Here is a 17729-nt window from a genome sequence, read left to right on the forward strand (position 1 = left end):
AATCCCAGTTTCAACTGTACTAGGTACAGTGCCTTGCGAAAGTATTCGGCCCCCTTGAACTTTGCGACCTTTTGCCACATTTCAGGCTTCAAACATAAAGATATAAAACTGTATTTTTTTGTGAAGAATCAACAACAAGTGGGACACAATCATGAAGTGGAACGACATTTATTGGATATTTCAAACTTTTTTAACAAATCAAAAACGGAAAAATTGGGCGTGCAAAATTATTCAGCCCCCTTAAGTTAATACTTTGTAGCGCCACCTTTTGCTGCGATTACAGCAGTAAGTCGCTTGGGGTATGTCTCTATCAGTTTTGCACATCGAGAGACTGAAATTTTTTCCCATTCCTCCTTGCAAAACAGCTCGAGCTCAGTGAGATTGGATGGAGAGCATTTGTGAACAGCAGTTTTCAGTTCTTTCCACCGATTCTCGATTGGATTCAGGTCTGGACTTTGACTTGGTCATTCTAACACCTGGATATGTTTATTTTTGAACCATTCCATTGTAGAGTTTGCTTTATGTTTTGGATCATTGTCTTGTTGGAAGACAAATCTCCGTCCCAGTCTCAGGTCTTTTGCAGACTCCATCAGGTTTTCTTCCAGAATGGTCCTGTATTTGGCTCCATCCATCTTCCCATCAATTTTAACCATCTTCCCTGTCCCTGCTGAAGAAAAGCAGGCCCAAACCATGATGCTGCCACCACCATGTTTGACAGTGGGGATGGTGTGTTCAGGGTGATGAGCTGTGTTGCTTTTACGCCAAACATAACTTTTTGCATTGTTGCCAAAAAGTTCAATTTTGGTTTCATCTGACCAGAGTACCTTCTTCCACATGTTTGATGTGTCTCCCAGGTGGCTTGTGGCAAACTTTAAATGACACTTTTTATGGATATCTTTAAGAAATGGCTTTCTTCTTGCCACTCTTCCATAAAGGCCAGATTTGTGCAATATTGTTGTCCTATGGACAGAGTCTCCCACCTCAGCTGTAGATCTCTGCAGTTCATCCAGAGTGATCATGGGCCTCTTGGCTGCATCTCTGATCAGTCTTCTCCTTGTATGAGCTGAAAGTTTAGAGGGACGGCCAGGTTTTGGTAGATTTGCAGTGGTCTGATACTCCTTCCATTTCAATATTATCGCTTGCACAGTGCTCCTTGGGATGTTTAAAGCTTGGGAAATCTTTTTGTATCCAAATCCGGCTTTAAACTTCTTCACAACAGTATCTCGGACCTGCCTGGTGTGTTCCTTGTTCTTCATGATGCTCTCTGCCCTTTTAACGGACCTCTGAGACTATCACAGTGCAGGTGCATTTATACGGAGACTTGATTACACACAGGTGGATTGTATTTATCATCATTAGTCATTTAGGTCAACATTGGATCATTCAGAGATCCTCACTGATCTTCTGGAGAGAGTTTGCTGCACTGAAAGTAAAGGGGCTGAATAATTTTGCACGCCCAATTTTTCAGTTTTTGATTTGTTAAAAAAGTTTGAAATATCCAATAAATGTCGTTCCACTTCATGATTGTGTCCCACTTGTTGTTGATTCCTCACAAAAAAATACAGTTGTATATCTTTATGTTTGAAGCCTGAAATGTGGCAAAAGGTCGCAAAGTTCAAGGGGGCCGAATACTTTCGCAAGGCACTGTAGATGGCAGACAGCATGTATGGCGACGTGTGGGCAAGCGGTTTGCTGATGTCATCGTTGTGAACAGAGTGTCCCATAGTGGCAGTGGGGCATTTTATCAATGGCAATTTGAATGCACAGAGATACCGTGATGAGATCCTGAGGCCCATTGTCTTGCCATTCATCCGCCACAATCACCTCATGTTTCAGCATGATCTGTACACAATTTGTACAACAGAGTGCTCCAGTTCTCGCCAATATCCAGCAACTTTGCACAGCCATTGAAGAGGAGTGGGACAACATTCCACAGGCTACAATCAACAGCTTGATCAACTCTATGCAAAGGAGATGTGTCGCGCTGCATGAGGCAAATGATGGTCACACCAGATGCTGACTGGTTTTCTGATCCAACCCCCCTACTTTTTTTGTGACCAACAGATGCAGAAATTATTAAATAGTTTACAAACCATGTTTGTAGATTAGGCCTTAATGAATTTAACTCAGTAATGTCTTTGAAATTGTTGCAAGTTAGGTTTAATATTTTTGTTCAATGTATTTATTTAGCATATAGCCTACATTTCATATTGATATTTAATAGCTATCTTATGTTATGGCATAAATTATCTTCAAATGTACACTTTTGTTGTTTCAGGTGCTGACCTTCGATGGAAGAGGAGTGGCCATAGCAATCAGACTGCCATCTACAAGTCTATCAGGTACGAACTAGACTAGACTATGTCCTTAAAACACCGTCCGTCATTGTAAGGCGGACCTGTGTGTGTCCTTTAGATTTAATTGTATGTTAATAGTGTGTTTTTGATCCGTTTGTGGCAAGCACATGCTGTCCCAAGGGAAGTACTCTAGGAAACACATATTGTCCACAGATCCAGGACCTATGCCAGGAACCAGCCCTGTAGGCTACATTCCTAGACTCCATAATTATAAAGCATACACACACCACATGCTAAACATCTTGCCCCCCCCCCCCCATATAAACACACACACACACATACAAAAACACATTGTTGCATAGTTGAGAGGTCGACCAAACCCACACTCCACCGCTGGATCTGCAGATGGCCCTGCTCTCAGAAACCCACATAAAATCACTTCCTAACGAGAGTAGGGAGGAGAACTAGCGAATGAGAGAGGAGAACTGGAGAGGACACCAGTCCAACAGTTGTATCAAACTATTGTGAAAGGAAATGAAGAATGTTTGGTCGTGTCATAGTCTCCCTTGATGATAAACTAATAGATGTTAAAAATGTAGTAGCTGGCCAGCGCGCACAGGAGATTTGGTTTTGGGTTCCCTCAGGAATTATTGTGATGTGTACATAGCTACATTACAGTACAGTAAGGTTTACACAGTGAGTAAAGAAAACACTGAAATAGTATGATATGTTACATATGGTATGGTTATATAAGACAGATGATTACTTAAGGCAAGGTCAGGGTGAATGGGTGGGCGTATAACGTGAATGTCTAGCAACCCAAAGGTAACGTTAGCCACCTAGCTAGAATTCGTAACACATCAGACGTTTAGCAAATTCGTAACATATTGTACTCTGCAAATTCGTAACATATAATACGAAATAGGTGATGGACATTCATAAATGAATACATGCCATGTGATTTACGTACATAATAATATGAAATGCTCCGAGACCAGGTTGTTCTGAGCTGAGCCTCCATGGCTCTCCTCCAACACCCAGACCTCATCTCTTGTCTGGGAAGATGAGTTTGTGTTCTCCAGATCACATCCCATGATTCCCATTAGACTTAGACCCACAAGTGATGCACACCGTTTTCTCCACCATGCCAAAAACTCAGGATTTGCTGTATGGAGTTTTATTTTTGTCTCTTAGTTTTAAAAAAAACTATGTGGAAATCTGCCATCTGTATTTCGTAAACTTGGATTAAGTCTCCAATGAGATCCTGTACTGAACAGAGAAGAGGAGAAGTGAAGAGTTCTCTAGCTTTCAGTCACTGATGAGAGTGGGAGAGGAGAGGGAGAGTTACTGTAGCGACTGTGAAATATGACATGGATCATCCAGAGACCATAATCCATCCATAAATTACCATGAACCACATGACAATTCATAAGAAAACATCAACAGGTTGACAACCATCCCCAATTGCATATTATCTTATTCCTAACATTTCAGCTGCCTTGCTACTTTCCCTTGTGAAGGCTTAAAGATGTTGACCTTTTACCCATTTGAGCTGCAGCCAGGGAAACGGAACCTTCGGGTTTAATATGGCTGGAAGGGCCATACTGTGTCCTGATAATTATTGTGTATTGTTCACTCATACAAAGTCTTTCACTGCCCAGAACTTTGGCAATGTAATTAGTTCCCAGTCCAGATTTTATTTAACTATTTGTCTCATAGGAAAACCTGGGGCAAGTAAGCCTATGTGTAGGATTTTCTTGCAAGTCAAAGTTTGTCTGCTTAGTCCTCAATAACTACTGTTTTTTTTCTTGCCCCTCCCAACAGCTATCTCACTTCCACTGGGAAGTACCAGATGGTGAGTATTTTTTATTTGACCGAGCCCTTATCAGAAATTACACATCCAAAACCATTTGCATCAGTTACATGATATGTTGCATCTTGGTAAACAGAGTTTTGAACTACAAATCTAAACTGGTACACGTATAAGCTCGTAAGGACAACAAGGGAGAACTGATCTAAAGCAGTGTAGTTGGAACTGGAGCCTAAGAAAATACCGCCATCTAGTGTTGAAATTAGTGTTTGTCACTTGCACTTAGTCAGCTGGTGGCAGTAGGGAGTAGATGGGGACACAACAAACTGGGTGATAATCCTGTAATTGTAAATAGACTGAATATGAATGAAGTACCTAAAGATTCTGCAGGAACTTTATTCTTAGTCAGCCTATTCACAATTACAATAATAAAAGACAGAGGGCATTTTACAAGTGGACCTATAACTCCCCTTTATCAGTCGCCATTTGTCCCTTTCTGTGAATCTGATGTGAATCTATTGCCATACAACAACCCCCTCCTCTGTTACACTTGTGTTTCCGCCAACACTTTATGGCTTTCGCCTTTGTAAGATAGTGGAACCACATCATCATAGCCCCTCCTAAAGCTTTGCACTGCTCAGGCCAGGGTCCAACTTTTAAACTCCTCTTAATGTAGCAAATGGGCAGATCTCTCTCTCTCTCTCTCTCTCGTTAACTCCATCTTGGCTCCATCTGCCTGACATCTGATTCAAACCTTCCTCTTACATAATATTCAGACCCTTGAACCCAGCTGTCTGGATCTTGACTATTATTTGTGAATTAATTGTAAATTAAGTAGTTACTGCTATTACTAGATACATTATGGCTCACAGTAGAAAATATTGCATGTTTTAAGTGTTATTAGACCTATAGAGTGACTTTCTTGATCACTGTTTTGAACAAACAAAACTATTTACCACTCTATACCCTGTCCTCTTTTCCCTTAATCTAGGGAACAGACGAGAGAGATGTCACATTTCTATTACTATAGGATGTGAGATCAACCTGTTCATTAGAATTGTATTTTTTATAATTTCACCTTTATTTAACCAGGTAGGCCAGTTTAGAACAAGTTCTCATTTACAACTGCGACCTGGCCAAGATAAAGCAAAGCAGTGCGACACAAACAACAATACAGAGTTACATATGGAATAAACAAACGTACAGTCAATAACACAATAGAAAAGTCTATATACAGTGTGTGCAAATGAGGTAAGATTAGGAAGGTAAGGCAATACATTGGCCGTAGTGGTGAAGTAATTACAAACACTGGAGTGATAGATGTGCAGAAGATGAATGTGCAAGTAGAGATACTGGGGTGCAGCGGAGAAAGAAAAAAAAAGAACAATATGGGGATGAGGTAGTTGGATGAGCTATTTACAGGTGGGCTATGTACAGGTGCAATGATCTGTAAGCTGCTCTGACAGCTGAATTCTGCCAGGACCCTTTGATTTAATGATGAGAATTGTTGAGAGAGGGATGTTTTTTCACTAGTTGATTAGCTGTAAACATGCCACACCCAGACCTTCAAGTGTGCTTTCACATTGGTACTCTGGGTTCGGTGTTGAGCGGGAGAGATAAGCCTCAATGTGATTCTAAAGCTTGTTAGCAAAGCTGCATACTATTCTCCCCTCTCATTTTCACTAGCTTACCTAAAGCCTCTTTTCCCCCATGAACCATTTACTGTAGATATCCTAGTTTCACAGTCTCCTTAAAATATGTAAATGATCAGTGTTTTTCATAGACATGTTGCTTAAGGCTAGACACCACACCCTCATAGGGTAATTGTCTTCCCATAATCATATCACAATCAACTTTTACCAGTTGAATGTCGACAAAAATATAATACTTAAATATAATATAATAAAAATTCTCTGGAATATTTTATTAGAATATGCAAATTGCACAGTATGTAATTACAGTACATTTGGAAAATATTCAGGCCCCTTCACTTTTTCCACATTTTGTTACATTACAGCCTTATTCTAAAATGGACAAAAATCTGATTTAAAGAAGCAATAAAACTGGCCATCTTAAGAATAGTTGAGTATCTGGAGCATCAGTATTTGTGGGTTGAATTACAGGCTCAAAATGGCCAGAAACAAAGAACTTTCTTCTGAAACTTGTCAGTCTATCCATGTTCTGAGAAAAGAAAGCTATTCCATGTGAGAAATTGCCACGAAACTGAAGATCTAGTACAACGCTGTGTGCTACTCCCTTCACAGAACAGTGCAAACTGGCCCTACCCAGAATAGAAAGAAGAGTGGGAGGCCCCGGTGCACAACTGAGTAAGAGGACAAGTACATTAGTGTGTCTAGTACAGACGCCTCATAAGTCCTCAACTGGCAGCATCAGTAAATAGTACCCGCAAAACACCAGTCTCAACGTCAACAGTGAAGAGGCGACTCCGGGATGCTGGCCTTTTATCTTAAACTTTTCCAAAAATAAAGATTTAAAGTAAGCATTTTGCTGTTAGTCTACACCTGTTGTTTACAAGGCATGAGACAAGTAACGTTTTATTTTTAATATGACTTGGAAACCATGCCAGGGAAATAAAACCAAATCATGGATTGCTGTCTTACCTTATACATTGACTGCTTTCCGAGTAAGGAAACCAATATGTAATTTTGTAATTTGGGTTAACTATCCCTTTCATAAAGATAATCACATCGAGTAGAGGGTTATTATAAAATAACCTTGTGTAAAAAGGGCTGTGGTTATTGTAGCACACAAGAATCGCATATTGACATATGTCTGTCTGTCTGAAATCGCTTCTCATATTTTCTAAAATAATTTACACTTTCTCAAATCACAACACTGCTGAAGCAGCTCTTTATATACAGTGCTCAAAAGAGACTTATGGAACATGTTTTGCATGAAAACTTGTCCTCCATCCTATAATTATAAACAGTCAGACTGGGTTGCAAAGAACAGGAGGCTTGCACAACCACATTCCAGTGAAGCTCAACCAGTCCTGAGGAAAGAGTGACGTGGAGATCACGCGTTGGGATTGAGTCACATGAAGAACCAACAGTCCACAATGCTGCTGTGTATCCGCATGGTAATACTGTGACTGACCTAAAGCAGACCGCTCTTTGCCCTCAATATATTGTTCAGTTGGCCAGTTACGGAGTTCCTGGAAGGAAGTAGAATATCGAACTAGGCCCTCAGCGGCTCAATGACTGTTGGTACACTGTTCATCAAACTTAAATGAAAATGCTTGAATTCAATAATGTCACAAATATTATATTATAATTAATGCAGCTGTTTTTATCTCAATATCAAAACATTTCTGGGTAACAATGAAGTACCCTACTGTGAAGGTTTTCAATTAAAAATGTCAAAAAGACACTAAAATAGCTTCTTAGCAAGGAACCATTTCTAAAGCAAGATTTTTGTTAGGACTGTGGGAGTGGTCTGGCAGGTCAGAACTCAATCCCTCCAAAACAGGCTGAAATTTCAGGCCGTCTTTTCAAACAGCTCTTACACTAAAATGACATTATCATAATTTTCACTATATCACAGTATTATCCCAACCTCATAGTGTGGAAATATATATAAAACACAGAAAAATCATGTTTTGGACTACAGTGGGCCAGCTCAGGTCAAGTCGTTAGTCTAGATGGTGCTCAGTATATGAATTTAACCTTCACACTGCAAAATCAGTGCACCTAAAAATAACTGATGATAACTGCTTGGTCAGTATGGCCATCTCTATGCCTCCTCTTGAAATAAAATAGAAGAAGTATAGCAACAGGAAAAGCGTGTTAAATCACATATGAAAAGAAAAGACTGTGAAGGTTATGGAAAATGTCAGCCTTGTGTTTTAGTAGTTGTTGCTGTTACAGGACCCAACTGGCTCAACAATCTGGTGTCAGGCAACTGTTGGCCCTGCCTGTGGAATTCATTTCATAGCCCTGCCCCTGCCCCAACAATGTTAACATTTTTACAATGCAGTGGATCCAGATAAGCAGAGCCAAGGAGCACCGTTTTACAATTTCTGCCTTGTTCATTCTGAATAAACAAATGTATAACTTTGGACCTGACCTCCAACGGTGCAATCGTTCACCAACTGAATCAATAGTGTAAATGCAATCCAAACCAGATTTGTTATTGGGTAAGGATGATAAAGGTTAGAACTGGGTTGATTTGTATCTCATCCTGAATCAGGAGTCAAAGGAGTTGTTCAAAGTCGAAACAATGTAATTAATTTCATTTCAAAATATATATCTGGCCTTCAAAAAATATACGCACTTACTTGTGGGGCAAACCAGTATTTAGTTACTATGGTGTGTTACCAAGCAACCTGTATTTACCATGCACCTATAAATTACAATCCTCAAGTTGTTCTGTCTGAAAATAGTTTGGTCCTTCATGTCTGTATGTTTTCTTTTTCCTCATTCTGCTTTATATCTCTGAATTTCTCATTCATTTCTCATGGAGGTGCTCTATAGAGCAAGAAAGGTAGAGAGACACCTGTACTGGTAGTAGTGTCAGCTTCAACCTGACATACTTTACTTGTGCAGATAAAGCTGGGAAACATGTTCTCATATGCTGGAGGCTGGACCTCATGCTACAAGTTTCTGCTCTACATTAAGAAGTATGTTGGGATTTTTTTTAGGATTGGGAAATACCATGACATTTGCTCTCTGTATTATGTTGACATGAAACAAATGTGACAACTGACAAAGAATTGTATTGAACAGGTTGTGCCTTAAAGCGTGAATGAAGGGTGTGTCTTGGTGTTGATATGAGTAGACCTATATCAATAGGTGATGAGACATAACACATGCATAACACACAAGAAGTGTCAAACGTTTCCATTGTTTCATTAATTATCCCTCAACACTGAAACTGTATTTATACCTAGAAAAGATTGTGACGTGGAAACAAATGAAATAATAATTTGAGCTTAAAACAGTTTTTACAGTTTCTCAAATCTCAAATGACACAAATCACGTTTTTTTTTTTTATGTTGCTGGCTTTTCCAACATATCAGTGTTGTTGACACAGTTCATGGTACAGTCAGACAGGTTTGAAAAAAGTCACATTACCGACACAGTATCCACCAATCGTTGTTCAGACAAACAATATAAGCGTCCAATCACAGACTTACTACAGGGAGGGGGTTCTTGATGTGGGTGGTTCTAGCAATTTCTAGAGACATCTCAGCACACATTAAATAAATGTAACTCCGCCGAGAGTAATTGTTTTAAAATCATATTTTCCTAATCGATAATTCGTGTATGTGTTATATGTGTATTTATTCGAATCAAAATGAATGAATTAAATGTATAGTGTAAGTTTAAGGTTAAAGCATGGACTATATTTTTCAATCGCGGATGGATATTGTCACATGACGCTTTTCCACGTCGCAATGTTTTCTTAGTATAAATAAAGTGTCCGCGCCTTTCGTGAATCATATTGAACACATAAGCAAGAAGAGTTTCTAAGAAGACGTGTACGTTACTTCGAGGTTAATCGTAAGTAGATACATTCGATATTGATATTAGTTGAACTTTTGTATTTTACAGATATTCATGTGTTAACTACTGTGCTAGAGTTGCTAACCTTACTTGCTAGAATTCGGCTTGACCTAGTTTTGTCGAATGGTTTTGTTCACCAACCGTCGTCTTTCACTCTTCCCTTACAAAATATTTTGATTTTGTATCCTACTTTAAAAAAAGGCTTGTTACAATACGCCTCGTATGGCTTACCATTTACAAGTTTGCTATCCCTGACTATGGTTGTCCGTTTTTTTTTCTCAATTTTTATCCTGCTTTCGTTAACGAATTGTAACGACCCTGGGTTTATAAGCGCGGAAATCGACTGCCGCACGCGCAAGCTTTTGCGGCACAGCCGATAGCGCGGCGGACCCCGGGGTCGAGGGTTCGAGACTTGCTCCCTGCCTGTTTCATTACAGTATTTTTAGCTGGCTGAACAAAATGGCGCCCGATCGAATTCGGAAGCCAAACGACCGCTACGCAGTTCAAACAATTGTTGCGTATGCTTTTGGACAGACTTGCATGAAAGTAAATGTATGCAATACACATATTTTTCTGTTTGTATTACTTCATCCCAGTAGCTAGCAAAGTATAATATTTTCATCTTGAGGAAATGTATGTCAGTGGTGCGCTTTAATAATTAAGTTTCACTGTCTATTTAGGTGTAAAGATGCAGATCTTCGTGAAGACCCTCACAGGCAAGACCATCACACTAGAAGTGGAGCCCAGTGACACCATTGAGAATGTGAAGGCCAAGATCCAGGACAAGGAGGGCATCCCCCCAGACCAGCAGCGTCTGATCTTCGCTGGCAAGCAGCTGGAAGATGGCCGCACCCTCTCCGACTACAACATCCAGAAAGAGTCCACCCTCCACCTTGTGCTGCGTCTCAGGGGAGGCATGCAGATCTTCGTCAAGACCCTCACTGGTAAAACCATCACACTAGAAGTGGAGCCCAGTGACACCATTGAGAATGTGAAGGCCAAGATCCAGGACAAGGAGGGCATCCCCCCAGACCAGCAGCGTCTGATCTTCGCTGGCAAGCAGCTGGAAGATGGCCGCACCCTCTCCGACTACAACATCCAGAAAGAGTCCACCCTCCACCTTGTGCTGCGTCTCAGGGGAGGCATGCAGATCTTCGTCAAGACCCTCACTGGTAAAACCATCACACTAGAAGTGGAGCCCAGTGACACCATTGAGAATGTGAAGGCCAAGATCCAGGACAAGGAGGGCATCCCCCCAGACCAGCAGCGTCTGATCTTCGCTGGCAAGCAGCTGGAAGATGGCCGCACCCTCTCCGACTACAACATCCAGAAAGAGTCCACCCTCCACCTTGTGCTGCGTCTCAGGGGAGGCATGCAGATCTTCGTCAAGACCCTCACTGGTAAAACCATCACACTAGAAGTGGAGCCCAGTGACACCATTGAGAATGTGAAGGCCAAGATCCAGGACAAGGAGGGCATCCCCCCAGACCAGCAGCGTCTGATCTTCGCTGGCAAGCAGCTGGAAGATGGCCGCACCCTCTCCGACTACAACATCCAGAAAGAGTCCACCCTCCACCTTGTGCTGCGTCTCAGGGAGGCATGCAGATCTTCGTCAAGACCCTCACTGGTAAAACCATCACACTAGAAGTGGAGCCCAGTGACACCATTGAGAATGTGAAGGCCAAGATCCAGGACAAGGAGGGCATCCCCCCAGACCAGCAGCGTCTGATCTTCGCTGGCAAGCAGCTGGAAGATGGCCGCACCCTCTCCGACTACAACATCCAGAAAGAGTCCACCCTCCACCTTGTGCTGCGTCTCAGGGAGGCATGCAGATCTTCGTCAAGACCCTCACTGGTAAAACCATCACACTAGAAGTGGAGCCCAGTGACACCATTGAGAATGTGAAGGCCAAGATCCAGGACAAGGAGGGCATCCCCCCAGACCAGCAGCGTCTGATCTTCGCTGGCAAGCAGCTGGAAGATGGCCGCACCCTCTCCGACTACAACATCCAGAAAGAGTCCACCCTCCACCTTGTGCTGCGTCTCAGGGGAGGCATGCAGATCTTCGTCAAGACCCTCACTGGTAAAACCATCACACTAGAAGTGGAGCCCAGTGACACCATTGAGAATGTGAAGGCCAAGATCCAGGACAAGGAGGGCATCCCCCCAGACCAGCAGCGTCTGATCTTCGCTGGCAAGCAGCTGGAAGATGGCCGCACCCTCTCCGACTACAACATCCAGAAAGAGTCCACCCTCCACCTTGTGCTACGTCTCAGGGGAGGACAGTAAAAGTTTCCCCTGCTTCTGTTCTGGCAAATGTTACGATTTTTTTCCTTCAAATGTTCAGTGTTTTTTTTACTGAAGTCATTAAAGGCTAAATTAATGCAATTAATTTCAGTGTTTATAGATTTCTGAAATGTTCTGATGCAAAACAATGGAACTTATGAAGTATAGGAAGATGGTACATTAACTCACACTTGCAGTGAAGGCATGCTATAAGATGTACAAAATACAGCCGCCTATGAGTGGTCAGGAGCATTTCACGCTTAGTACTTACCAAGGCCCTATTTATGGCGATGTATCGCAGGATGGTTGAGTGATTTGTCATTAATTCATGTGCTCGCCAGAGGTATTACGTCACTGGTCTTAAAGCTAGAGAGACTCAACCCATCTGGTCTACGTGGGATGTATTTGACAATGTAGCCACCCTACTCCTAGTCTCATGCTCCAAATCAACCTCTGCCACACTGATGGCAAGGCGCAGTTTATTTTCCTGTCAGATCATCTCTACTAGGATTTAGTTTAATGGTGGGGGAGAAATGGGTTGGAAGCTACTCTGAAAATGTAGTATACCATGCTACCAATTGATTCCCACTGGAATCAACTAAATGTACTTTGTAAGAATATAAATCTGAAGAGTCCAACTACAAATAGCAAGAGATCACTTTGGGGTTATGCTACCTGAATGTAGTTTAGACACCAGTTTCAAGTGAGACCCTTGGCTTAAGTTTCCACAACTTTTAGGAGTGTATGGGTGCGCACTTCAGAGTAGGCGTTCTAATGGAAGATTTTATTTTACCTTTAACTAGGCAAGTCGAACAAATTCTTTCAATAATGGCCTAGGAACTGTGTTCAGGAACAGAACAACAGATTTTAACTTGTCAACTGGGATTCGATCTTGCAACCTTTTGGGTACTAGTCCAACGCTCTAACCACTAGGCTACCTGCCTAAATATCCACATACATGCTAGAACGTGCCAATAGGCTCTCCCACTAGGATTAATTTGCTCCCATTGGAAACAATAAAAATCGCAATTGCTTTCTTCACCCACATTTTATTTTTGCAAAACTAATGTAGTTCTAATACTTAGCTACACCGCTGCATAGCAAGAAAGTAATTCACTACTGAAAACACCAATATTTGCATTTAGTTCAATGACCACGCTACTGCAACATTGTAAAATTACAAGTTCAATGATATGTAGTTCAATACTCCCTGACACCAAACGTAAAAATAAGGGTCACAGGCAGTACTGTTTTGTACCTGAATTCCTGTTAATGAGCCTTTACTGCCCCCTGTTGACTATTAAAACAAACCAAAGCTGCAGTGTATGGAATGGAGCATTAAAGTTATTTTCTATGCTTTGGTGTATGTGGTGAATTTTCTAAATTTTTTATACAAAACTCCAAACTGGTAACACTAGTAATGTAGCAAGTTGTATATTCAAAGCTTTGTATTGTGCATTCATTTTGTTTGGAGACATTTTTCACCACACAACAATTGATCCAAAATACATAGGACCAGTCAAAAGTTGACACACATCCTCATTCAAGGTTGTTTTTTTTTTACATTTTCTACATTGTAGAATAATAGTAAAGACATCACAACTATGAAATAACACATGGAATCATGTAGTAACCCCAAAAGTGTTGAGTAAATCAAAATATATTTGATATTCTTCAAAGGAGCCACCCTTTGCCTTGATGACAGCCTTGGGGGGGGCTCAATTGTCATATTTGAGTAACGGTAAAAAGTAAATTATATACATATACATCAAATACCTTATATTAAGCAAACCAGACGGCACGGTTGAATTCTTTTTTACACTGACAGCCAGAAGCACACACAACATTCAGAAACGATTTACAAACAGTTGAACTTTTGTATTTTACAGATATTCATGTGTTAACTACTGTGCTAGAGTTGCTAAAGTTACTTGCTAGAATTCGGCTTGACCTAGTTTTGTCGAATGGTTTTGTTCACCAACCGTCGTCTTTCACCCTTCCCTTACAAAATATTTAGATTTTGTACCCTACTTTAAATAAAGGCTTGTTACTGTACGGCTTACCATTTACAAGTTTGCTATCCATGACTATGGTTGTCCGTTTTTTTTTCTCTACAATTTCTTCTTCAAAGTAGCCACCCTTTGCCTTGATGACAGCTTTGCACACTCTTGGGGGGGGGGACTCAATTGTCATATTTGAGTAAAGGTGAAAAGTTAAAGTAAATTATATACATATACATCAAATACCTTATATTAAGCAAACCAGACGGCACGGTTGTCTTTTTTTTTTTACACTGACAGTCAGAGGCACACTCACAACATTCAGAAACAATTTACAAACAAAGTTTTTTTATTTCAATTTAACCTTTATTTATACAGGTTTTTCTCATTGAGATAGAATCTATTTTTCAAGAGAGACCTGGTCAAACAGCAGCAATGGGAACTAAGTTTCAGACAAAACAACTTACGTACACTAACACAACATTGAACAAAACTATAGACACACATACAGTACAACTATTACGTAAAGAAACACAAATTACATTTGTGTTTAGTGAGTGCCAGATCAGAGGCAGTAGGGATGACAACTTGTTATATTGATAGGTACGTGAATTGGACCATATTGTTGTCCTGCCTGAGCATTCCAAATGTAACAAGTACTTTTGGGTTTCAGGGAACATGTATGGAAGTAAAAAGTACACCTTTTCTTTAGGAATGTAGTGGAGAAAAAGTAAAAATGGTCAAAACTATAAATACTCAAGTAAAGTACAGGTATCCCCCAAAAAACTACTGAAACAGTACTTCAAATATTTTTTCCCCATTACTTTACACCTGACTGGTGTTATTTGAAATATGATCGCTGAAAAATATCATAGGACTGTTTTATCTTTCCATCTGAATCTGAATTAGGATTGGATCAAGTAAACAGTATTTACATTCCCCTCATAAAACAGGATTACTACCACACAAAAATGAGCTGGCTCAAGCAGCCTGACTTAAAGTTTCTCATATGCAGTGACCTATCCATCTTCTGTAAGTGTTTGCAACCTGAAGAGGAGCCCATATAGTACATACATACTATAGAATTAAACTCCCTAAATGTCTACAGTACACTAATGGGCTGAACCTGAACCCAGAACTGGTGAAGAGCTGAACACCCACAGAACGTGATAAAAGCAGCCTGTGACCCTGACCCCCTCCAACAGTATTTACATAAGGATTGTCTGGGAGATTTACCATAGTAATTTGTGTGAGAATATTGTTGTGAAAAGTGTTATAGCCTATACAGTTGAAGTCGGAAGTTTACAAACACCTTAGCCAAATACATTTAAACTCAGTTTTTCACAATTCCTGACTTTTAATCCTAGTAAAAATTCTGTGTCTTGGGTCAGTTAGGATCACCACTTTATTTTAAGAATGTGAAATGTCTGAATAATACTAGAGAGAATGATTTATTTCAGCTTTTATTTATTTAATCACATTCCCAGTGGGTCAGAAGTTTACAAACACTTAATTGGTATTTGGTAGCATTGTCTTTAAATGGTTTAACTTGGGTCATACATTTCAGTTAGGCTTCCACAAGCTTTCCACAATAAATTGGGTGAATTTTGGTCCATTCCTCCTGACAGAGCTGGTGTAACTGAGTCAGGTTTGTAGGTCTCCTTGCTCGCACACACTTTTTCAGTTCTGCCCACAAATTTTCTATAGGATTGAGGTCAAGGCTTTGTGATGGCCAACCCAATACCTTGACTTTGTTGTCCTTAAGTCATTTTGCCACAACTTTGGAAGTATGCTTGGTGTCATTGTCCATTTGGAAGACCCATTTGCGGCCAAGCTTTAACTTCCTGACTGATGTCTTGAGATGTTGTTTCAATATATCCACATCATTTTCCTGCCTCATGATGGCATCTATTTTGTGAAGTGCACCAGTCCCTCCTGCAGCAAAGCACCCCCACAACATGATGCTGCCACCCCCGTGCTTCATGGTTGGGATGGTGTTCTTCGGCTTGCAAGCCTCCTTTTTCCTCACAACATAACGATGGTCATAATGGCCAAACAGTTCTATTTTTGTTTCATCAGACCAGAGGACATTTCTTTAAAAAGTACAATCTTTGTCCCCATGTGCAGTTGCAAACCATAGTCTGGCTTTTTTATGACGGTTTTGGAGCAGTGGCTTCTTCCTTGCTGAGAGGCCTTTCAGGTTATGTCGATATAGGACTCGTTTTACTGTGGATATAGATACTTTTGTACCTCCAGCATCTTCACAAGGTCCTTTGCTGTTGTTCTGGGATTGATTTGCACTTTCCGCACCAAAGTATGTTCATCTCAAGGAGACATAACGCTTCTCCTTCCTGAGCGGTATGACGGCTGCGTGGTCCCATGGCGTTTATACTCGCATACTATTGTTTGTACAGATGAACGTGGTACCTTCAGGCATTTGGAAATTGCTCCCACGTATGAACCATTTTTTTCTGAGGTCTTGGCTGATTTCTTTTGATTTTCCCATGATGTCAAGCAAAGAGGCACTGAGTTTGAAGGTAGGCCTTGAAATACATCCACAGGTACACCTCAAATTGACTCAAATGAGAAGCTTCTAAAGCCATGACATAATTTTCTGGAATTTTCCATGCTGTTTAAAGGCACAGTCAACTTAGTGTATGTAAACTTCTGACCCACTGGAATTGTGATACAGTGAATTATAAGTGAAATAATCTGTCTGTAAACAATTGTTGGAAAAATTACTTGTGTCATGCACAAAGTAGATGTTCTCACCAACTTGCCAAAACTATAGTTTGTTAACAAGAAATTTGTGGAGTGGTTGAAAAACGAGTTTTAATGACTCCAACCTAAGTGTATGTAAACTTCCGATTTCAACTGTATATTCTGTATATACAGTTTGATTGAATTAAATGGGATGGTACTGCAGTTCAGGTGACACAGTTCAGCAGTCTACAATGTCATATCACTTACACACACACACACACACACACACACACACGACTAATGAGCGCAATGTGTTTTGGTATTTAAACACCATATTGCTTGTTAGAATGGACATAAGATTTAGTCTATTACAGTCCTGGCCACATTTCCCAATGTAAGATTTGTTATATTTTTTTACCTTTGCTCTAGTTAGCTACTCAACTGAACAATTGTATTTTTGCAGGCCAGCCCAGCCGGGTGCCTGTGGGCTGCTCTTGCCATATTTGATAGCTCATACACATTAAACTGTTGTTTTAGTCCAGTGTTTCCCAACTACAGTCCTCGAGTACCCTAATCAATACACATTTTTGTCAGAGAGAATGGTCGGGCTCGGAACATAATTATAATCATTTCTAAACTGCTAATTGACCGCATCTGAATCCAAAGAGAGGTTGCATTTGAAAATAACTATACTTTCATACCGTGATTACATTGAAACACGATCACATGTCTCTTTTTTATTTGTGGGAGTACTTGGGAAAATATTTTCTAAATTAACCTTTTTTTTAATGAATTCCTTGTGATTTTACAGTCTTTTTTGATGCCTAAAAAAAATCAATTGGTGCGCCTTTTGCCGAACCCTGGTATAGGGTGATGGTAATGTTTAAAATTGGCAGTCATGGGAACGAATATATTCATTGCAAGAATTCGCTGTTAATTATTAGCTGACCAGATATCTGATTTAATTAAGAATTATAATTTATACACATTATTGTTATGTTTTATTACAGTCTCCGTTTCATTATCAATTTAACAATTTAAAGCAGAAACTAAAACCGCGTTCATGGTAGGTTAGCCGAGGCACAAGTCATTGGAATTGCAGCAATTTA

General features: G+C 40.4%; 1 protein-coding gene across 1 annotated transcript; it reads left to right on the top strand.

Moving 5' to 3' along the window:
• Positions 1 to 9525: 9525 nt before the first annotated feature.
• LOC115135924 (ubiquitin B) lies at positions 9526 to 12023 on the top strand. Its single transcript, XM_029671141.2, is given in 4 exon segments — positions 9526 to 9629; positions 10313 to 11221; positions 11224 to 11448; positions 11451 to 12023. Coding segments are annotated over 3 exon segments (1596 nt in total). The 5' UTR covers positions 9526 to 9629; positions 10313 to 10320; the 3' UTR covers positions 11921 to 12023.
• Positions 12024 to 17729: the final 5706 nt, after the last annotated feature.

The sequence above is a fragment of the Oncorhynchus nerka genome, linkage group LG10, assembly GCF_034236695.1.
Source record: "Oncorhynchus nerka isolate Pitt River linkage group LG10, Oner_Uvic_2.0, whole genome shotgun sequence".
NCBI classification, from domain to species: Eukaryota; Metazoa; Chordata; class Actinopteri; order Salmoniformes; family Salmonidae; genus Oncorhynchus; species Oncorhynchus nerka.